The sequence below is a fragment of the Leuciscus leuciscus genome (assembly GCF_965113295.1).
Source record: "Leuciscus leuciscus genome assembly, chromosome: 9".
Lineage (NCBI taxonomy): Eukaryota > Metazoa > Chordata > Actinopteri > Cypriniformes > Leuciscidae > Leuciscus > Leuciscus leuciscus.
Window position 1 is genome coordinate 21391906 of NC_138733.1, and position 24203 is coordinate 21416108.

Consider the following 24203-nt stretch of genomic DNA (forward strand, 5'->3'; position numbering starts at 1 on the left):
TGACGGCGACCAATCAGAGCTCGAGCTGCTCGTGATAACTCAGCTGTGCGGTGAGTCATCTGACAGCTGCTCGGGAATACATGCACTTGTTGAATCAGGTCCAATACAGCCGGGGGACAGAGGTTTTCGTTCAGCTATATGACATCTATGACGAACCCCTTGTAAATAAAAACACACTAAAGAGCCGACTGGACTAAGTCGATTTTATAACCTCACATCACCGCAAGCTGCATTGCCAGGTGAGTTTCATTTTGAATCAGACTAAAGGCCAATTCACATCTAACAGACAATCGCCAACAAACACGTTTGTTGGGGTTTGTGTTACCGCTGTTGGCGTTTGTCGGGGTTTGTTTATATTATAACAATATGATGCTACAAAAGAGCTTTTGTGCACCTGTCTTTCCTTTCACAAACCCACAGTAAGCGTGTGAATGGTGATATTGAATCACACATGGGTTTTGTGCAGTGTTGTAGTGCACAGCAATGACGAAGATAATTAGCATTGTAGATTAATGGCTTGATTTGCAGAGCAGAAGAATCAAAGATCAGTTCTCTTTTGTTGTGTGTCAGTGATGTTTCCCAGCATATACCCGTTATAGCTTTCTAATGGCCAGTTAAAAGAAAAATGCATATTAATAACCTATAGCAGAGCACTTTAATGCTTTTATTTGATATACACTGCTGTCACGACTAAAATATTTTTTTGTCACAACATCATATACACAAATGTAATGATGTAGTGAAAATCATGTGTGGAGATATTTTTCCCCGACCGATAATAATTATTTGTAATGATTATGTTAAATAACGAAAATGTCATATACAGAGGTTTTTTAATTATTGTTTTATTTCTGATTTAATAATTATAATAACATTCATGCTATTAATTTTCTGCAAATCTAAATTTTGTTTCATTTTAATTCTTTGGATTTCATTTATTTAGTTGCTTTGCATTTATTCCATTTATTGGTAGATCCAATTCTAAGGATCAGATTAGTGGTCAACTGATTATTGGTCTATTACTAATGTGTAATTACAGCCATGGAGTGACAGTAGGACATATTATACATTTACCTACACAATATTTCCCTATGCATAGTGTATAAAAAATATACATAATGTGCAATATACACACAATATAACTTAGAATTGCAGTATGCAGCTCACATACAGTAATCCTGCAAAAATGCACATACTGGTAACATTAAAGATTGTGGATTCACATTTAAGTTTAATAATGCATTTAGTAAAGTCAAGCCGCCCACGTTGTGTTCTGTTTTGTGCCAAGTTTATGAGTGAAAATGTCACGCTGCCAGGAAGGGACAACCCCTCAAGTTACACAGGTGACTACACCATTGCAGATATCAAAGCAAGCATTTCAGTGTTTGTGGTTCTTGACATGTTTGCATTCATCTTCCCCCAGTTTGCGGCAAAGCCGGCACCGGCAGTCATTTTTAGACCACTATCGAGTGACGCTGTGACATTTAATGCCACCTTTGGCATGGGAAGTTGCACTCTGGGTTGTGCAGATTTAGTTATTCTAGGGTCACGGCTGGGTGTGGAGTGTGCCAGCTGTGGCACGGCCAGCTGTAGATGCATCCCTCCTATTTCTGCGCAACCTCACCAACACGTGGTTAATGGTCAAAAACACATTGGTTTAGTCACACGTAAATGCACTCAAGAAATATATCTCCGAATGACGCTCAAATCTAACCTGTAAATGCAGTGACTCTAACTCGGAAACAGAGTATGTGATCTGCTGATATGCGAGTTACTGAGTCTTTTTGTTTGTCTGTTATCAGGACAGGTGTTTTGATGTCTGCACAGCGATTGTCTCTTTTGCCATGTCTGCGTACTGCCCTGATCTGCGGGGTTCTCATGCTGGCTGCTCTGACAGACTTAACCTCAGGTATGAAGATTTCCTTTCAGCGCGCCACATCTTCCTCTTCCAGATAACCAGCCACTAACTTCCTTTGAAAGCTGCTTGTAAAGATAACCATATTGTCATTTAAGCAATAATCACTTATGAAACTTTGTATAAACTATTGTTCAAAAGTTTGGGGGTCAGTAGTATTTTTATTTGAAAGAAATGAATGCTTTTATTCAGCGAGGATGCATTTGGTTGATCAAAACTGACAAACCTGTTTTCAATATTGATAATAATGTTTCTTGAGCACCAAATCATCATATTGGAATTATTTCTGAAGGATCATGTGACACTGAAGACTTCGAGTAATGCATCACAGGAATAAATTACATTTTAAAATGTATTAAAACAGAAGATTGTCAGGGTTGGACAGCTGTCCTGATCATAATGAAAGAAAGAACAGAAATTCTTGGAAAGAAAGCATTATTTTTCATTATGATTACAATTATTCATTATTATATATTAGTTATGAGTATAATTATTAGTTTGGTATAATATTTTATTTATTTAAAAAACAATTTTTTTATTGTTGTAAAAATGTTCTCCACCAAAAGTCATGTTGTGCGACCAACATGCAGAAAATAAAAAATAGATAATTGTATCATAGATACACTGAATGGTATACAAGTTTCATAACCATAACAAAAAGCCAGCATTGGACTACATGAAAGGGCTGAAATTTACCTTGTGTAATTCTTTTATTTTATTTTAAGGCAGGAATTGCTCGCACCCGATCATACCCGAGCATGGAGGTTTCCGCTGTGAACCCTCTCCCTGTCGTGGTTTCCCTCAAAAGAGCATCATTCGCTTCTTCTGCGAGCCCGGCTACACTCTACCCAAACGCCACCACTGGTCAAAGTGTCAACATGGGGAATGGCATCCGAAAGTGCCCATCTGTATACCCCGACCAGGTAAGAGAAAATAAAAATAGAGATTTGCATATGCTTGTGCCCGAATACCTCGCCCAACTATTGCAATCCAACATTTGACTGTCTTTCGAAGTAAGAGACTTATGCAAAAGACTGGAAGTGGTATGCTGACAACTCAAACTCTTTCTTCTTGCATCAGTTTTTCGAAAGTTTTCTTAATGAAGTAAATGTGTTGGAGAAAGGCGTTGCACAAGCAGAACCATTAATAAATGACCTAGATAAACCCCAGGCGCCCGGATGGGAAGTAAAGTCCTAAACCAAAGGGAGAGGGAGGGGGGAGAAACCATGATGCTGCATTCACTTCCTTGTCTGAGTTGAAACGTATCACGAGAGGAAACCAACTGCTTGAGCAGGAAGTTAGCAAAGTCACCAAACTAACCAGTATTATTTTTTTCTGTGATGCACGTAAAGCCTTCGGAAAATGTTTGCATCATAGAATCCGAATCAAAGGATGTAAGCCTGTCGCTCAACCACTTATTCCAAAAAAACACGCTCCACATCCGTGCTTAATTTGCATGTCAGTACTTTTTCGAACTCTTCATCGGAAATCTTTAAATGGTTTGCGTGTCTTGTTTTTTTTAAACAGAGATTCATGTCGGACAACAAGAAAAAATAGACTCTATCCCAAGTGTGGCTACAACTGCTATTGGAGTGTCCATCTTCCTCTTAACAACAACAGCCTGTTTGGTCATCAAATCCCGTCTGCTCTCCTGCCGAACGCATCGGTATGTCATTTCACTTGTCCCAAAAACAATGAAATGCACACAACGGATTAAAAAAGTTTGGGATCAGATATTATTTTTATTTAGCAAGAATACATTAAACTGATTAAAAGTGACAGAAATCTTTTGTCACATTATACATGTCTTTACTATTTTAAATTAAGCAGCACAACTGTTTTCTTCATTGATAATAATAATGTTTCCTGAGCACCAAATCAGCATATTAGAATGATTTCTGAAGGATCATGTGACCCTGAAGACTGGAAATTCAGCTTTGTTCAACAGTTTTACTGATTCTTCTAGTTATTTACCTATAGCAGTTAATGAATCTGAAGTCTCGCACATTCAAAGAAAACAGCTTAATACTTCCATGTTGTGAAGTAAAGTGGATCTCAACATCACATTAACTGTTGCATCTTTCTCATCAGGCGTTCCTCAGACCAGTTGGACCTTGTGGTGGATGGTTTACCTGTATCTCTTCCCACATATGAGGAGGCAATCTACGGCAGTTGGGGCCAGCGACTCCCGCCGTTCCGTGGACCCACTCAGCTCCTATTGGCCCAGGACGCATCCGAACACAGTCCGCTGACTTCGCTCATACGGTCCGATTCGAATTGTTGCACCGACACAGCCAATCAGAGCATAGATAATCCGCCGCCACCTTATGAAGAGGTCCAATCAAGATCCAGAGACACTGGGAACGACAGTGACGAACGGGCTTTGCAAAGTGCACTTTCTGATGATAAAAACAACTAATTATTGGACTATACCTGAACTCACCTTTAGCTTTTTGATTGTTCATTTCCTTGCACAGGAGTCCTTGTGACTTTTCTTTCAACCTTTGATTGTGGATTCATCCTTTTGTGGCTTAAAACACCAGTGAAAAACTGGTGCAAATGTTTTGAAACGACCTTACTGGTCAGATATATTTTGTGTTTCTCGGTGACCTGCTGCAATATAGATTTATGTCGATGTTTTCACTGGCAAGCTGAAGACGTGGCTATCACCTCCCCTCCGTGAGGGGAAACAAGGTGTTCAAGAGAACTTTTATGATTGATGAATGACTTTTATTTAATATTGTAGGTATTGCAGTTATATCTGTAAGGATGAGATGCTGTATAGTTAACTTTTTAGGGGTGATGATTCCTTTTGACCGATACCTGACCTTTCACCTCATTTCAGTGTTTCTCAGAGCATTTGGATTGCTTATAGCCAGACTGAGATTTTGCCTGCTGATTGATGGATTATATATATATATTATATAATTTTATTTTAATTCCTTCCACCTGAATAGATCTATCTGTTGTTAAATATTGCGTAAACATGTAGAACAGGGGAACTGACTTGAAGTATGCTTGCTGAATGGACATTGAATGTTTATATTTTTCAATTATAATTTTATGATATGTAACATTTACATCTTGTATATAATTCTGCACATAGTATATGTAAAATTAATAATTATAAATTTTTAAAACTTTATGAATGAAATATTTGCTATTAAAAATTATTTTAAATCTTTCTAGGGTTTTTGAGTGGTGTTTAACATGTTTGCTTTGAGGTTATCAGAGGTTGATCCTCCCTAAAACCAACATTTTCAGTGGTTTGTGTTATGGTGTGGTCAATAACAGCGGGTTTAACAGCTCTAATAGTGTCAAGCTTGTTAAAAGTTGTTTTCAAACTAGTTCGGGCACACAGATCAATGTTGGATTAGAAGCCAAAACCCATAAGAGGATATCATGAGGAGTTTGTTTTACAGAAGCAGAAAAGGAGAGCAAGACACCTACACACTTACATTTGACCTACATAAACCCTCTGTGAATAAACTTGCTTTGGGTATTTTTTTCGTAGTCAGTAGATCTTGTAAAGCTAAACCGGTTTCCTGATTCTGCACTCAAAGATAGCTATTCAAATAAGTTAAATCTAACATTTTTGGTTAATTTAGTTTAATATGGAGCAAACTGAGGTTAAACATTGCCTAACTTTTTGCAAAACTGTTCATGTTGCAAATGAGAGAGAGAGATACATTTGGCAGAAGGCCCTGTCCCCATCTTGAGGTAAAGCACAGTACTGCACACAAGTGCTGCTGTGAAAAACACGGGTGTTTTGGGTTTAATATTAAACACCCGAGTTGTTTTTGTGTTTAATATTAATCTCCATTTGAGATTGTCAGAACAAAGTGTCTGCTCTTACAAAAAAACAGTATTTACAAAAAATACAATCTGTTATGCATTAGCCACATGATTTATAACTACGGAGCCCCCAAAGAGACATGGTGAAGGAAAAAAAGTGTGATGAAAGGAAAAGTTTATTTTTTCTAATAATTTTTTTACAGTCTATGTTTCTAATGCACTAAGCCAGAATCTCCACGTCATTACATACAGTTTAATTCCTATTCATTTTCAATAGGTTTTTACAGAGTTTTGTTGTTGTTGTTGTTCTTGCCATTTACCTGGTTTTATATAAAAAAAAATCTAAAAACGTGGTTAAAATGTATTAGTTTCTGTCAACTGAAAATATTTTAGATTCATATAGTGACGAAAAGATATAGATCCAAAATTCCCTCTGTAAAAACTTTAGTCAACAAAATGTTCTAGAAAATGTGTGCATATTATTCTTGCTTGATTATATATAAAACAAATTCTTGTTCGAGAAGCCGTCGTCGGATATACGGCACGACAATATGGGAAGCAAAAAACGATCGCAACTTCCGTTTTAAGCAGCGTAGTCTCTGGTAGTGCAAGGTTTTGCATGTAGTGTACTTCCTTAAGAAAGATAAAAAATAATAATAAAAAATAATAGAAAAATTCCTGCATTCCTCACCGCTGCATCCTGTATTTTTGAACTCATGAAAGCATTATGTATGACTGGTCCCTTACAAAACATGTCCATCTATCTAGAAAATACATTTTATGCAATAAATATTGAGCTGTGTGAAACACGAAAAGTTTTTAAATAATCAAAATGAATATGTTCTTTACAATATTTTGATGTCCGTTTGCAATAGTACACAGGTTTTGAAAGCATTTAAAATGTTTTATTTCTTTATCAGTCAATACAAGGTATACATACATTTGAAATAAATGATGCAAAAATACGCAAAGTAACATACACAAAAAGTCCAAGTAATCAGAACTGTCATCCATATGTGAATGGCATGCGTCTATCTGACACCATTTGAATAAGGCCCCTTGAGTCGTGTCTGTCCTAGCTACAGAAATCAGGGGAAAATATAACAATCACAGTCAACTGAAAAAAGCACCACAACTAATCCTGTATGCCATCATTAAAAAAATGTCTCTGCTGCATTAAAGGTGATCGAAAAACATCAGCAAATAACTAGACCGAAGATGATCGCTTGCTGTGAATGATTTCATGCCATTGGCACATTTGTCATTAGCATCTCATATTATGATTCAAAAAGACATCAGACAAGGCTTTCAGTCAAATACGACTGCAGTGTCAACACCATAGCCTCTTTGAAAACCATTATAGATCATTCAACATACTGGAAAAGATACACGAACAGAAAACTGTAATATTTATAGTTAAACACCAAAGACACATAGTATAGATTCACTTACAAGTTGTAATTGCAATAGTATATAAAATGCTTTATAAAAATCAGACGATCACTGATAGAGTATTTGTTGCGTTTGTCAGCTATGGCATCAGTGAATAATCTATTAACTAAAGCATAATCCCATCCACTCAAAATCAGCCTAACCCATGATTCTAGCACCAAACAGAACCATTGTAAGAAATCACCTCGTGAAGCTTCTTTCAGATAAACTTACAGTCAAGTGAAGTTATGCTTGAAGTTATGAGATTTATAGGTTTAGATTAAGGCTACAAGTGGTAGAACAACATGTTAACACTATCTCTAACATATCCTGACCAGTTTAGCTTTGATTTCTGCCCCCCTTTGGCCGCATTTGTGCTTTAGAAGAAACTGGACTGAACCGCAGAAAAGAGGAGTGACTGCAGAAGCATTATTTTTCAGAAATGTCGCCATCTACTGACAAATCTGAAATCAGGGTCTGCTGAGAACGGGAAATTCATAAACAATGACTATATTAAACTAATTCTATGAACTAAAGTCTATTGTAACTACTCTTGATTATAGTATTGGGGCCAAAAAAAAATTATATATATATATATATTGTGTGTGTGCATGTATATATACTGTATATACACATTAGTCAACATTTGAAGTGGATCAAAACCTTTCATCAAATTTATACATGAATTTTGAACAATACCCGTTCTTTGATTAACTTTTTTGATCCACTTCAAATGTTGACTACTGTGTGTGTGTGTGTGTGTGTGTGTATACATATATATATATACACACACATAAAAAAAAAAAGAATAAAAAAAAAAAGAGATGGACATATGTAATAGAACGTTAAACCAATTATCCTCCTGTGTTTCGTGCATAAATCACTCTCTGAAATACATGTTAAGTTGATACAAGTTGAGCGAGAAGAGGGTTATTCATAACCCTCCCTGTTAACGGTCACTGTATTCGCTGAGAACTCGTCCACACTGTTCATTCAAGTAAGGGATGGCATTGTTTCAGCAACAGGTCGCACTAAGTCAGGTGGGCGTGACAGGAAGGTGTCTCTCATGAGAGCTGTGTATGAGAAAACATAGCTAATGAGTTATCTTTTACAAATTAACTTGATCTTCAAAAGGACTTTTTAAAATAACGCCACATACCTGCTGTATCACACAACGCCTGCACTCCACCCAGTAACGGGTCCCTGTCGGTCAAAAGCTGACTTCGCTTTGGAGGTGGCGGTTCAAATTCTTCCGAAGCATCATCAGACAAGCCATTCTGCCATTCAAAAAAAATCATATATATTTCACAATGAAACATTTTCTATATCAAGTGTATTGTGTGAATACATTTTAAAAGGTGAAGGCCCACAAATAACAGATCAATCCTTTGTCTTTACCAGTAATGTGTGGCTGAGCAGAAACTGTTCCTCTATGGAGCTGCTCAACTGTTTCTTCTCCAGTTTGGCAGCCAGAACAGGAATGTCATCTTCCTTGTCATCTTCTAAACATCTATTGTGGATACAGACATAGAATGGGACATTAAATATCAGTCTTATACACTACTGTTCAAAAGTTAGTAAGATTTGTTTAAGAAATTAATACTTTATGCAGAAAATATGCATTAAATTAATCAAAAGTGACAGTAAATACTTTATAATGTTACCAAAGCTTTGCATTTAAAATAAATGCTGTTCTTTTGAACTTTCTATTTCTCAAAGAATCCTAGGGACCAAATCAGCATATTAGAATGATTTCTGAAGGATTATGTGACACTAAATGTTATCACTGAAGTTATTATGCTGAAAATTCAGCTTTGCATCACAGGAATACATATATTCAATAGAAAACAGGAATTGTAAATTGTAATCATATTTCACAATATTACTGTTTTTACTGTATTTTGTTCAAATAAATGCAGCCTTTGTGAGCATAAGAGACAACTTTCAAAAACATTAAAAAAATATCATCAGACCCCAAGCATGTTATCATAATTGAAACAAACAAACCATCTGAAAGCTCCTTTATCATCCTTACCGTTTCCTTGAAGTGTTTGTTATTATTTCTGAAGATGCAGCCATTTCACTCTGCGGCAGGAAGGTCAACTGGAAGTCATCATCCATGGAGATATATGGAGCTAGCATGTCCAAATCAAGCTCATCCATAGCCTGTCAGAGAACGAAAGCATTAAACACCCTCGACTTCTCTCTCAAACACGTCTAAAACATCTCAGAAGGCATTTTGAGAACTACCTCTGACTGTCCTTTCAGAGTTACGCTCTCTTCAGGTTTGAGGGTGAAGAACTTCTGCACCACTTCCATCTCCACGGGCAGCTCTTCAGCGGGGCTCTAAAACAGACCCTTAAACGTCAGATAAACCACTCAAACCAACAAAGACACCCAGGCAAACATACAATCTCATACTTACTGCGGCAGGTGGAGAGTTGGAAGGCTCAATGTCGAATATTGGAGAAAGGAGCTGGCGGAGTTCAGGCGTACAGAAGTCCTGAGGGCATTCTGGGACACTGTTGGGACTAGGTGGACGGCAGAAGGACAACTCCACACCCTCTGTGAATAATAGGCAATATTAGAATTAGATTTTTCTAAGAATCCACAACCATATTGATTTTAGAGGACCAATCACAAACGTTTCTTTTCTGTAGGATGATTGCGAGCACCTGTTAGGGAAATGATAGCGTCTCCAGAGTGAGGTGCCAGCTGCAGTAACTCCTCTGGGTTCTCCTTCATCTGAAGGAAGAGATCTGCAGTGGTGCTCTCCTCCACATCTGAGTCCTCCTCCTCTTTCTCTTTCTCTTTCTCCTCCTCCTCCTCCTCCAGCTCACTCAGCCTCTCAGCTTTGGGCTTTGGTTTCTCACAGGTCTGTTCCAATGAGAACACAACATCTGCCTCTTCCACGCCACTGCAAGAAAGAGAGAAACAAGAATTACTCATCCTATCACACCAGGGTTATTATCGTTAACTAAAAATAAAACCATTACAATAATTGCAAAAATTTCAAAGGTTTAAATTTTCAGGCCCTAAAACACCATTGACGTGTAAATGAACAGCCAAAAACGCATAAAAACTGTTTTCCAGTCGCGTAAAAGGACACTTAAAATCAAAATTATTTTGTATAAAATAAATGTTTAGTTCAATACATTTGCTTTACAGTAAATTTAGACTTTAACTTTATTACACTTTCTTTTTTTTAAGCTGTTTTCACTTGTGATTCTTTGGACCACAGACCTGAGGTTGGTCTCTTTTTAAAGCATTCATGAATTACAATCATTTAAGCTCAGATCAAACTCAAAAAGTGGGCTGACAGTTAACAGGTTAAACAATATTTCTAATAATTGTTTATTTTAAGTTAAATTACTAAAATGACTCAAACTTAAATGAAAAAATAAAAACTATTTAGACAAAAAAGATGTAAAAAAAAAAGACAAAATTACAAACTAAAAATAGAAAATATAAAAACAACTACTAATTCAAAATATTAATAAAAACAACAGTATATTAATGATATTAAACTAAAACCAATTTACATTGGCCAAGCAATGATAGACAGTGATCTAGCAAAGAAATAGGGCCCAAGAAACAGATGTTACACTGAGTCAGACTGAGCTACCTGAGGATAAAGTTGATGCAGACCACAGCCTCGGGTTGAGAGGTCCTGCTGTTGTAGAGGACAGTGGCTTGAGTCTCAGTCCAGACAAATCCTCCATTCTTAGCCAGAAACCGGTATTGGCTGGTGCACACCTGGCCCTTGGAGAACACTGCAAGTACAGAGGAAAAGATAAGATATTAGCTTAGCCTAGTTTCTTTCATTCTATAAAATAAAACATTAAAACAAAACAACGTTATTGTGGATATTGTCACGGAATTTTCAACAAATTAAGTTGACTGGTTGTGGAGTTGAGACTGAATGCATTGTAAAAAGATATCACAGAAAAGAATGAAAAACTTACAGATGTTTAAACTCCTGGTCACATGGTCAAAATCAAGGGCGTGAAAAAACTCATAGGCAGACTGGCCAATCAGATCCTCAGGGTTGTAGCCAACAAGCTCAGTGACTCTGTGAACAGAGAGCAGTCAATCAATATTTTAAGAGTCCTAACTTATAAAATACAATTTATTATAGCAATACACAAAACGATTTTTTTTTAACCAAAACTAAAGTTTTAATTTAGATGAAAACTGAAACGAAAATGGGCAATATTATATTCCTGCAATACCAGAGGCTGCAGTTTTAGGAGCACAGTTCTAGGACCATAGTTTTTTGTGGCAGCGCCACCTAGCCAATTCAACTCCAACAGATGAGACCTGATTAAAACTTCAAACAAACAGATGCAAAGACTAGACCCACGGAAATCATTAATTTTTTTATTATCGCTACACCTATTTTTAACGCAAGAGCGGATGCGGCCATTTTAAACTTAAATGTGTGAGGCTTTCGGGTGTCAGCAGTCTCCAGTTATTATTTAGATGGGCAAAAACAGTTCATTGTGCTGCTGGATGTTGTAAAATTGCTTTTGTTTTCAAATTATTTTAATTTATTAACATAGTAATAAACAAACTAGTTTGTAGCGCAATTATTTTACCGTTTACTGCACTTTGTTAAGTGTGTCACACATCAGCCACGCTACGGATAATGAAGTCTTGCACATACACAGCAAAGTCTCTTTCCAAGAAAACCGAATTTAAAACCAGAATATAGGGGCTCATATATTGAAAAGCTTCGGTTGTCGGTTATGGAAAAAAAACCTAAATTATCATATCTAATATGAACAACTAATCAGTAATTACACATTTGAACAACATTAACCATTTGACATGGAAGCAGTTAATAATGAATTTGTAAGTAAATGAATTTGATTCAATAAGTTTTCTGCTGACTGATTCAGTGAGGATTTGTCACTCCGAATAAGACACTTGTAAGTTTCTAAGTCTTTTATGAGCTGGTTCTTGTCATATGTTTGTTAATCCGACCAAATCGTTCTTGCGTATGCGTTTGTGTCTTTATGTTTGCTTTTGCGTGAAGCTTGTGAGGATAATTCTTGTCATTATTTTAATCATTATTTTAAACTTTTTTAATCTCATTATATTCAATTAAAACTGCAATTTCACATTCACTGTTGTTGTGTCCGATCCCAACAGTAAGACTATAAATATACCGTGCTCTAAGTGCAAGCTGAGAGAAAAAGACAAGAAACTCGAGTCACATGCTTTCTCACACCATGAATGAAATCTGTCTTCAGCTGTCACACGTACACACTTTAAAAACAGCCAGTGAGAATAAAACGTCATCAGCAACAAGGCTAATTAGGTTTGCAGATTGACTGAGTAATGTTAGATTCGCTCACTGTACGCGAGTAGGAAGGTACATTTGGACACCTTACAGGCTGCTTCAAAGAGGTGAACAGAGCACACTCCAACACAGAGAAACTCTGCCGACCCTCTGGAGTCATCCGACACTTGGTCATGAGATATTTGAACTTTAATGACCTTTGAGAGTGTGCTGCGTACATCTAAGAGAATATGCATGAGCATGTATTTCTGCATTTCTAAACATCTTACCGTCCGTCACACTGTGTGAAAGTCAGGTCCATGTTATGGCGTGTGAGGAAAGTGCTGCTGTCCAGTGGGAATTCAACACTGGAAGGGTGAGGGATGGGCTCGCACAGCAATGTCAGGAAGCTGCCAGCAGGGAACAAGCTCTCGTCATCACCGCTGAACGTCTGCATGTGTCCTGTGCAATGAAGGACCTGGAGAAGACATGGAAAAAAATGATATTTAAAAAGAATTTGAAATGATAAACTTAGTCCAATCTGAACTTTGGATTAATAAAGCAAGAATGCATCAAATTGACAAGTGACAGTAAAGGCATTTAAAATATTAAAAAGAATCCATATCAATCAGTATAACATCTGACATGAACATTCCTCGCCACTTTCATGCCGCCATTATCCTCTGAGGTTCAGAGGAATTGCCATCACAGGAATAAATTACATTTTAAAATATATCATATAAAAATTTGTTTTCAATAGTAATTTTATTTTACAATATTCCTGTATTTTTGTTCAAATAAATGCAGCCTTGGTGAGCATAAGGGATTGCTTTCAAAAACATTTTTAAAAAATCTTACAGAACCCAAACTTTTAGACAAGAGTGTATATATTCTGAATTCAGAAAAGTGTACAACCCAATCAAAGTTTCACACAGACTGTTTGTTCATTTCTCAACAAAATACAGATGCCAAATATGAAAAGCACAATATTGTGTAACATGACGTGCGAAACAAGCTGGACCAGTGCCTTCTGTCTTGGCACTCAATGTAGTTGGACCTCTGCCTTCTGTGTATTTGTGTCCTGTTTTATGCACTCATGGGACCTCAACAAAGAGCCAAACTGATGTGAAGCTGTAATTCTGATACAGCCCTGCATACCCCTCAGAGCAATCTACACCCGCTAAAGATAAGCTAACAGGTGCTGCGTATGAAAATAGAAAAAGGAAGTCCAACACCAATATTGATTAAACCATGTCACGCAATCAAAATTTATATAAAAACAAAACTGGTGCACATGGACACACACTGTACATTTGCTATTCTGTTTGGATGAAGCTTGGGTCATTTACAGACCCCTTCTTCCTACAGTTTCCTGTCTTAACACATTAAAAAGTGTGTCCATGGATTAAAAAAAACACCCTTTTTTAACAATATTTACAGTTTGTGTACCTTCCAGTTTGCAGACTTGATATTAACTGTTCTTCCTGTGTGGGTGAGTGTGCTCTTCATCCGAAGGAAAAAATTATGTTCAACCGACTTCTCTGTCTTTTTCTTTGAAATACCTGAGGATGAAAAACATCCCAAACATGTTCAGTAACACATAAGACTTCATAAAATAATTCAATAAACAGTAGGTCACTGCATGGTAGCTAAAATCCAGCCAAAAATATCCTTTGGCCAAGAAATCTTTTATTACCTGGTCTTGTGGTGAGGATCTCTCGCAATTCTTCTTGGTCACAGGGATGAACAAACTCATACACACTCTGTCCAAGCAGCTCCAGCTGTACAACACCACATCAAAATATTCAGCAATTTAAAATGCCTTCAAACCAATACCATGACACTAGAGACATGATTTAAAACAAAAAGAGAAAACATTTACATTTATGTATTTCACAGATTAATTTATCCAAAATAATGTCATTCGTGACCAACTTTTTTGCACTTTAATTTTATTCCATTTACTTCTTCTTTTTTTTTTCATTTACTTTAATTATTGTTTGGAATATGCATTTGACTGACTCCCAGAAATGAATCACCTGAACATGTTTCAAATTCAGTAGATGAACTCTATAATTGCAATTCAAAGAGTGAATGTAGGTCATCTGTATAAGATTTCATGACCTTTCCATCAAGTTACCCAATACTATCATTCTTCAAATGCCTTCACTAAAAATACAATTAAGAGATTATATTTGACTATATCTTATAATAATATAACATTACATTACATTATAAACTCCTTCAGTGTCATGTCTGTTGGATTTCAGCACTAATCAATCTCTTTTCTCATTGCATTACTCAATACTAACCTAGACAAAAACAAAAACTCAAGAGCTCAAAAACACACTAGACTGCATGTGTTCCCTCAGGAATGGATCTATTCTAAGGGGTCTGGTCACACACGTAACCTGAACATTATGCCTCGTACCACAGGGGAGGAATCCAAAGTGACACTATTCTTGAGCCATGTGTTACTCTACTACATGTTTGAATGCTCCACATTGTGAAATTCACACTGAGGCTTTTACGTCAATATGCAGGGACGACACTCACCTGTGTTATGCCGATGTATTTGCTGACACTCTCTGAGAGGAAGACCATGTCCCCTTCCTCGGTCATCACCAGAATAAAGCCAGCCAGTGCCTGCTGATAAAAGCCATCAGTGGGATTCTCCGTTTCCTCCGTCTTTTTTTCTGTCGGCCCTGCTGGATGACAAGAACCAAATATTAGCACTAGCATATATTTGCCAAAGGAAAAGTACATGCTCCAACATAAACTAAATACACTAAATAGCACAACTGTTGATATTGTTTGAGCAAATCATCATATTAGAATAATTTTTGAAGGATCATGTGACACTGAAGACTGGAGTAATGCTGCTGAAAATTCAGCTATGCCATTTCAGGAATAAATTACATTTTAAAATCGGTACCGATACCATTAAAATGTTACGGTTCTCTGTAGTAATTTCGGTACCACAGCAAAATCTGTTGGAACTATTTTTCTATTTTATTTAACTATTTAAAAAATGTTTTTTTAATTCAATTCAATTCTTTTATTCATGACGGTAATCATAAGTAAATAATACATATAAGCATTAAAGGCTACATGCTGTTTAAACGTAAATACTGCTTATAAAAAAAATCCTATGGAGACGTAGCTAAATCTACTGTACAGTAGCCTAATTATTTCTGTCAATTTCTTCAAGTTAAACCGAACTTTTATTTTGACGGGTTGCCGTGAAGATCTTTGAGTTTCTGTGTGTGTATGATATGACGATAGTTTTTTCTCAAATGAAACGGTAAAATGCTCATGAAGTGACTCTCAGAGTGGCTCTGGAGAGGAATGTTATCATGTCATCAAATCGTGAGGCAGCAGAGATTGAAAACAGCGCGAGCGTCACTTGTGCTTCAGTGTGTGTGTGTGTGTGTGTGTGTGTGTGTGTGTGTGAGGTAAATGAAACCGCGCATCTGCGGCATTCATGCACACAGAGACAAGCAGAACATGCATGGTTAATATTTAAATAGTCTTTTTGCAGTTTAATATACACAGACACTATATATCGTGGTATATATCGGCTACAGACAGTGCTCCAAGTAAAAGTCTGGAGATAAAAACACGGAAGAGACTTAAAGCAGCTGCCTAAGTGGGTAAGTTACCGAATTTAGTGAGTTAATGTAGGCTGAATTTTCTTTTCGTTTGTGCAAGCTTTTGAGCAAGTTTTTCTACCATCAACAACCACCAGCATTATTATATTTAGATGCACTTATTACTGACATTTAACATTGTTTTCCCCCTGCTGTCAAACTATTAAAACAGAACCGAGACCCATCTGTGGGTTTTGAGCAACCAATTGAGGACCACAGCTACACATCACCCACCGGATTGGATCAAGCGGTTCATGCGCAGATAGCTGAGCGCCACCCTCATGATGGCAGCTTTGTCCAGGTGGGAGGCTATACGTCGTGGAAGGGGTAGCGAGTGTGCCAGCTCGTAAAACACCTCAGTCTCCTGGCTCCTCCTACAGCGCGCCGCGTCACGAGAACGCACCTTCCGCTGCTCCAAACTGGGCCTAAATAAGGAAAAACAAACGTATTTAACATCCAAATTCAGAATATCCAATCCTTGTCAACAAGCAAAGTTTAGAAAATAACGTTTTTGCAATGACATATCTTTGCATAAAGCTTTTTAAATTTGTTTTTCTTCATCTAAAATTAGGACATCAACAGAAAAAAAAACAACAACATTGCGTCCATCTTACATCTTTGCTCTCTGTTCCTCCTAAAATATGTTCCAGCTGTAATTGGTGTGTTCTGGTGCTCCGTATATCCTAGTCTTGCCAAAAGAGAGTCCCAGATAAACTTTTTAAAATGAAGTGGGGAAAAGCCCTCACTCTGTGCCTTTCACTCCCGTTCCCCTCCTCCACATGCTTTAAGTATGTAGAAGAACTCGTTCAGAAGGTCGTTTATGACATTAAAGCCTGTCCCACAGCCCTCCCCCTGGCTTCCTATCTGACAGAGGCCCTCCCAGCCCCCCTCAGTCTGTAACCTCCTTTGTGCTCTGAACAGGACTGAACTCTGCCATTACAAAATGACAGTTGCCAAACTCTCAGCACAGACTTTATGAACATAAAGAACATAATTAAAACACAACTATCAGCACCAATTTATTGTGTTATTGTAATTCATGTAATTTTTTTTTAGGTAAAACTGAGTAAAAAAATATTTACAAAAATTCAGGATTCTTTGATGACTATCAATTTAATGCATCCTTGCTGATTAAGTTAATTTCTTCCAAAACTGACTCCAAACTTTGATAATGACTTTTTGGGGGGGCATAGTCCAGCACTGTATTCCTTTATATATAGGCTACAGCGCTGGATTAACCTTTCTGCTGCCAGAACATAATTAGCAAGCTTACCGGCATTGATTTATTGCGTTATTGTATTTCATGGTGCAGTAAACAGGACAGAAATGTGCACAGCATGTCTGCCCAATCTGGGCTTCAGCCACACGGTTTCATTTGGCACGTAGTCTGTGGACAGTCAAGTCAGACTCTGTGCACTTTGGTAAAGAAAAACATTCCTCTCCCAAATCATACTCGAAAGACGTGTAGAGTACTAAAATACATCAACACACAGGAATAAGTCTGTATAATGACTCACTCAGTCAGGATTAGGGTTGCAAAATTCCAGGAATTGTCAAAGCTGGAAACTTTCCATAGGAATATATGGGAATTAACGGCAATAAACTGGAACTTTGCAAAATTGGAACTTAAATGTAGTAAAAAAAACAAACAAAAAAACATCTTGTGGCATATTCTTGGTTAACACAACCAGATTTAATGCAAATTCAGTTGAAATTGTATGCTGCACATTTCTCAATCACATGCACACAACATGCTGCAGGGCTAATGCGGCCACACCCCCTGCATGCACTGTGCATTCCTCTATCACGTGCACGGATCATTTCTAAAATCCTGGGGCATCATTTATAAAATGTGCATATACATAGATTTGAACAGAGTGTGTGTATGCTAAAATCCATGGCAACGTTCGCATTTATAAAAATAAATAAAGAGTCTTTGATGTGGGAAAAGTGCTTAGCGCCACGTCAGGGTCAGCGGGTTTAAGCAGACGTACACACTTTTCCTAATGTCAGAGAGTCGGAGTACGGCAGGTATTTGGAAATGTAAGCAATTCTTACTGCTCGCCATTCTCAAGTAAAGGATTTAGATGTTGACATGGTGCTCTATTATATATTCAGATGCACACAATTTCAAGATAATTTGTGATTTATACATTTCACACATGAAAGAGCGACGACTATTTGTGTGCGTACATTTGTTCTCTGAATCACATGTGCGCACATTGGAGAAATGATCGTAAGATCAAATGTAGGATGGTTTCTACATAACATTTTATAAATGAAGTCCCTGGTCCCTATGGAATCCCAGGACATTTTACTTTTTTGAATATTTCCAAAATTCCTGAGCTTAGCCTAACTTCCCTGAAGCTTAAGTTTCCAGAAATGTACAGCCCCTTTGCAACTAGGGATGCACCGATATGAACATTTTGGTCGATACCGATAACCGATAATTCTTTATATTTGAAATCCGATAACAGAGATATTAGCTGATATATCTAAATCCACATTTTTTATTTAATTTTTGAGCGCCTGATTACAAAAACAAGTCTCACCATTAAAAGCCATGTCCCAAGCACACAATTATAATGTAATCATAATTTTATGTAGCCTAAATGACACTTGCGGTGCACATGTTGCACTTAAGTGTATTTTCCTATTTGAAGTGATTTAAATCATATTTCAAGCTATTTAAAACCATCATGGCAACCAGTGAGCATCTGAAGTGTCTCAACTGAAGGAAATAATCTATTATTTATCGGCTTTTAATATATCGGGTACATTTTCTAATCGGGACAATTAAAAATGAACATATATCAGCGGATACCGATATGGTGGCCTATCTGGCATCCCTATTTGCAACCCTAGTCAGGATAAACATAAACCGTCATGCATCACCGTCCCCGATCAAAACAACTATTTGTAACCATATGACTAATAAAACAACGGGGCATAAAACCAACCAAAAAAAAAAAAAAATTACTGCAATCTCAATTCAAAGACTCACACAATCTTATTCCTAAATTTCAACAATTCAGCTACATCTATCTTTAAGAGAGCAATTATCATTTATAGGTATGGAACAGTTTCACAAACCTTATTTTCAAACACACACACAGTATCATTATTTCTGTTATAATAATTCAAAATTATCACAAAAGCACTGGGATAACAGTTTATAGTTCGGATATAAACACTGATGCCTACAGTACCGATCAAAATAGAGTAAATCACCTTTTGAATTGGGATCTCTATTTAAAAAAAAAAAAGAAAAAGTTAATTCTCAATTTATCCAGTGATAATCATCTCACAGAAATATTATTCTAACTTCAAAACAGAAAACATTCAAATATAGAGTATATAGAGTAAAGCAGAACAAGCAATGGAAAACTGCCAATGCTAGCATGTTGTTTTATGCATCCACACACATTTAACAAGCTTTCAACAAACATTTTGCAAGTCTTTATTTCACCAATAAAACAGGATTTTATTGTAACCAGCAATAATCTGAACATAAAACACTGAAAGTCAAATAAAGTAATAAAAACACCTTTCTGTTCTTTGTGTGTTAAAAAAACTGATTACTATGATGATCCTTGTATAAAACATAAATCTTATCAAGATGTAACTCAGTCAACCTACTTTAGGTCAGAACAAAAAACTAAATATCTGAGACAAGCTGAAGCAAGGCCCAGCATCAAATTTCAAGCCCCAGGCGAGCACATCTGATTCCACAAGAATCCGCTCTCAGCCGGTGGTCACTGTGGGAGAAACTCGTACAGAATGACCATTCCAAACACCTTCAGCAACCCCTTCTAAAAATAACTCACAGAAAGAGCTCACCCATCACATGCATGACAACACTGGAGATTATTTGTTCTGTGGGACAGTTTAAAAAAAAAAGAAAAGAAAACTGTGCATTACCCTTTTGGGCGTTGCATATTCTGGGAATGCATTAGTAGGATAAACTGGTTGTACTGCACATTGCTAATCCAATCTGTGAGTAAGAAGATCTAGAGAGCGAATTATATTTAGTCCTTAAATCCATCCAAGATAACAACGAACAGCTTTAACTGAATGCTAAGTGCAAACAAATCTTCAGAAAATCTCAAAGAATATCTACTTCATATTGTACATTATAGGCTATTGTTGAGAATGTGATGTCTAATCTTTTTTAAACAAGTGTTTTATGCTCACCAAGGCTACATTTAGTTGATCAAAAACAGTAAAAACAGTAATATTGTGAAATATGCTGATTTGGTGCTAAAGAGACAATTCTTATTAATTATCAATGTTGAAACTGTTTAAAAAAAAAAAAAAAAAAAAAAAGTTTAAAAGAACCGCATTTATTTGAAATAGAAATCTTTCGTGACATTATAAATGTCTTCACTGATACTTTTGATCAATTTAATGCATCCTTGCTTAAAGGATTAGCATTAATTTCTTTCAAAACTGACCCCCAAACTTTGATAATGATTTTAAAAGCAGTGCACGCAGTTTTGTGCCAAAGCTCCAATAAACAAATGCAGGAACACTGTGTCCTTCAGCCACGTCACAACCGTTAAGCCCATCCCTTCTGCTGTTTGGATGGCTAGGGATTTACAGCGAGTGTTATTATGTATTCTGGTAAAATATCAACATCACATATCAGCGTAGGGGGGGGGGGACTGGAAGTGCAACCCATCCCAGCCCGTTCAAATGAACTCCTCTGAACCTCACAGGATAATGGCAGCTTGACCGGCTGCCATTAGTCGGGAGGAATGTTCACATCAGATGTTATACTGATTGATGAAGTATGAATATGAAGCTGTATGACCTGTGACATTTACACTACACAACATTCCCTATAACTATTTCTACACTGACCTACATTACAGGTCAACCTTACTGATCCTTGCAAAGCATCAAAATCAATGTGCCCATATCATCCATAAGAGAAAATGTTTTGAGAGGAACACCTTTTTCTTTGTAAACTTAATGCAGTAGATTTAAACAGTAATCTAGAAGAACATATCTTTGTACAGTAACGTTCAAAAGTTTGAGGTCTGTAAGATTTTTTATGTTATTAAAGTTTTTTTGTGTTCACCAAGACTGCATTAATTTGATCAAAACGCATGGTAAAATAGTAATAATGTGTAATATTATTACATTTAAAAACAACTTTTCTATTCAAATATTATTTGTAATGTAATTTATTTCTGTGATTTACAACAGTCTTCAGTGTCACTGATTTCTGAAGGATCATTTCTAATATGCTGATTTGGTAATCAAGAAACATACCTAATATTTCAGAGGAAACCATGATAAAAAAACTAAAAAATAAAAAAACATGATTCTTTGATGAATAGGAAGTTTACCATAACAGCATTTATTTTAAAATAAAAAAAGAATCCTTGCAAAGCAACAATATTAATGCTTCCATATGAGAAACGTTCTTGAGAGTTTGTTTTCTCTTATTGGTTGCTTTAGGAACACAGTGTTCTCTTGGCAAACTCTTAGTAAATTTGCAGCAGATATTCTTTATTGTCACTTGTCAACGCCGTGGTTCAAGTAAGTTTGTCAGACAAGAGCCATGGGATGTTTGTTTTCTAATAAGATTGCTTCTGTAAGACTCTTTGGACTCGTTCCAACTGCAGTTCCCTGTACTGACTGAGCGAGAGGTTCAGCTAAGTTCGTTTGAACGGTGATGGGAGGGGGAGACTATGGGAGCTATGCCAAGAGTGAGGTTTGAACACAGGCTGTAAGACAACGGAGAACAAAATGTACTCAGGACTATTTACTTCATTCTGAAAGTGTTTGCATCATTTCCTTCAGATATGTAGGTTGTTAACAGAAATAAGTTTGGGAAGTCTTGCTGTGTTATGTGCAGTACTCCTTTTTAAAGAGCATTTTGATCATACCTTTTTGAAATATGATGTAGCTTCATAACTTTACATTAAGTGTCTTTTTACTACTATGTACTAACATTTAAATTGATACAATGCCAATACATCTGTAATTAACATCTGAACACAATAAGTACATTGTACAAAACAATAAACGTATTTTTGATTCAAGTACATAACACATAATTAAACACATATCCTATTAGCCTAAAATATCTTACTAAAATTGTTTAGAGAAGACATTATGCTCAGCTAATGAAAGATTCAAGTTAGTTATGTTAGTTTTAATCAAATATATTAAGCTACAATGTCAAATACTTTTACTAAGGAACTTACAGTCTTTTGCATAAAAGAGGAACAACAGAAGTTGATGTTTTGGCACAGACAAAACTTCCATTTTTAGCCCATCTGATGAGAGATACATTTATCTAAGCATTATTTCACTAACCTTATATATATATAAGGTAAATTCATGCAATTTGGTCTCTCTTTGGCAGTCATATAAATGTCAATAATTGACACAATTTACCTGAAGTCACCCTTTATGTATCCTTACACCACTAAAAGAGCTGTTGGCCAGATTTCTTAATGAAACATCAACCATTATAAACAAACAGCTTATGATGATATGGATTGTGCATGATTGTAGTATCCTAGAACAAAGGTGTAGCGCCATTAAAGGTCCCATTTTGTACACATTTCTGAAGTTTTATTTTAGGTTTTGATGTCCTTAAGAATATATATTTGCGGTATAAGTACCAAAAACCATCTCAATATTTTTTTTATATATTTTTTTTTATAAAACCCGGGAAATTTCATTCTTGACAATATGGGACCTTTAAATGACTTTATTATTTTTATGACTGAGTAAACAAACCCCATGAACATTGCCTTCACTTCAAGCAGTTTTATTGACCATGTGGTCCTAAAGACCACTATAAGGTCCTGTTTTTATTGTCTGAAGACATTACTAAAACACTGCTGGAACAAAAAAATATCAATTTAAGAGTTCAATGCCTCTAGTTTATTATTATAAATGGTATATTTGGTATCTGTATACAATAAAATCGATAGCCTATTGTCTTTACAAATATGATAAAAACAAACCAAATCAAGCGCAAAACCCTCTCAAAAGCTCACATCAAGATAGATATGAAAATTATAAAACGGATCTATTTCTATGAACTAACACCAGTGCCAATAAATATCAATGACCGACTGTACGCTGATGAGGCCATGCATGCATCCATCGACTGGAGGAACCCATTTCCCCTTTATTATTAAATCCACACGCCATACCTTCTATGAAGACTTTTGGAAGATAAACTCCTTACCCTTTCATCGCAGAGTTCACCATCTCTCAAATTAAATCACTGCAAATCCGAGTTTTGAGTTCTGAATCTGTAAAGCTTGAATGGACGGCAGACGTCGTCTCGCCTGCTGCTTGTTGTTTATCTCTGTTCTTCTGAAGAGGCTCGACTACTAATCTATGAAAAAGAGCTGCGTGTCAAAATAAAAGTCACGGCGGGCACGAGCAATCATAACAAACAAAATGATCGTCGAATGGGTCTGATATGAACATTGGTAAAAGCAAGTAATATAGGCCTGGTTTCACAGACCGGGCATAGATTAAACCAGGATTAGGCCTTTAATTAGGACATTTAAGTAGCTTTTATAAAAAGTGCCTTAGAAAAAAAATACTATTTATGTGCATCTTGAGACAAAACAATGGCACTGACATATTTTAAGATATGTCAATGTCACTGAAATTGCTTTCGATTAAAACAGCTCAAACATGCATTTTAGTCTGGGACTAGGCTTGTCTTTGATACCGGGGGAGTTTTAACTCATTTTTACTGCAGAGGTATTTTTGACATTTGTGGACAATAATACACACAAACCCCTCTTTACTATCTTCATTAATCCAGATCTATCATATATTATAGAATATATGTATACTATTTGTATACTGAATGTATAGCCTACTATTTACTGAATATATAGTACCGGTCAAATGTTTGGAAACATTACTATTTTAAATGTTTTTTAAAGTAGGCTAGTCTTACACTCATCAAGCCTACATTTATTTGATAATATTTTGTGAAATAGTATTACAATTTAAAATAATGTTTTTTTCTATATTAATATACTTTAAAATATAATTTATTTCTGTGATGAATTTTCATCAGCATCATTACTCCAATCTTCATTGTCACATGATCCTTCAGAATTCATTCTAATATGCT

The 24203-nt window shown here is 36.2% G+C and overlaps 2 protein-coding genes across 4 annotated transcripts; one reads left to right on the top strand and one right to left on the bottom strand.

Moving 5' to 3' along the window:
* Positions 1-49: 49 nt before the first annotated feature.
* On the top strand, positions 50-5099 carry LOC309506665 (sushi domain-containing protein 6). Its single transcript, XM_082180573.1, has 5 exons — positions 50-239; positions 1803-1909; positions 2641-2838; positions 3443-3581; positions 4007-5099. The coding sequence occupies exons 2-5, from the start codon at positions 1816-1818 to the stop codon at positions 4332-4334; spliced, it is 759 nt and encodes a 252-aa protein (XP_082036699.1). The 5' UTR covers positions 50-239; positions 1803-1815; the 3' UTR covers positions 4335-5099.
* Positions 5100-6593: 1494 nt separating this feature from the next.
* Positions 6594-23450, bottom strand: hif1al (hypoxia inducible factor 1 subunit alpha, like). 3 transcript variants are annotated; one of them, XM_082180517.1, is made up of 15 exons: positions 23292-23450; positions 16310-16500; positions 14982-15130; positions 14122-14206; positions 13875-13987; positions 12716-12903; positions 11107-11213; positions 10767-10914; positions 9817-10058; positions 9567-9706; positions 9392-9487; positions 9177-9307; positions 8540-8651; positions 8301-8418; positions 6594-8214 (listed from the first exon to the last, which is right to left on the bottom strand). In XM_082180517.1, exons 1-15 carry the CDS (start codon positions 23312-23314, stop codon positions 8135-8137), a joined length of 1923 nt encoding a protein of 640 aa, XP_082036643.1. In that variant the 5' UTR covers positions 23315-23450; the 3' UTR covers positions 6594-8134. The 3 variants fall into 3 exon arrangements, with proteins under 3 accessions (XP_082036643.1, XP_082036642.1, XP_082036644.1); XM_082180516.1 differs by having other exon boundaries at positions 14982-15133; XM_082180518.1 differs by lacking the exon at positions 23292-23450 and adding an exon at positions 16690-18000 and having other exon boundaries at positions 14982-15133.
* Between the last annotated feature and the right edge of the window lie 753 nt (positions 23451-24203).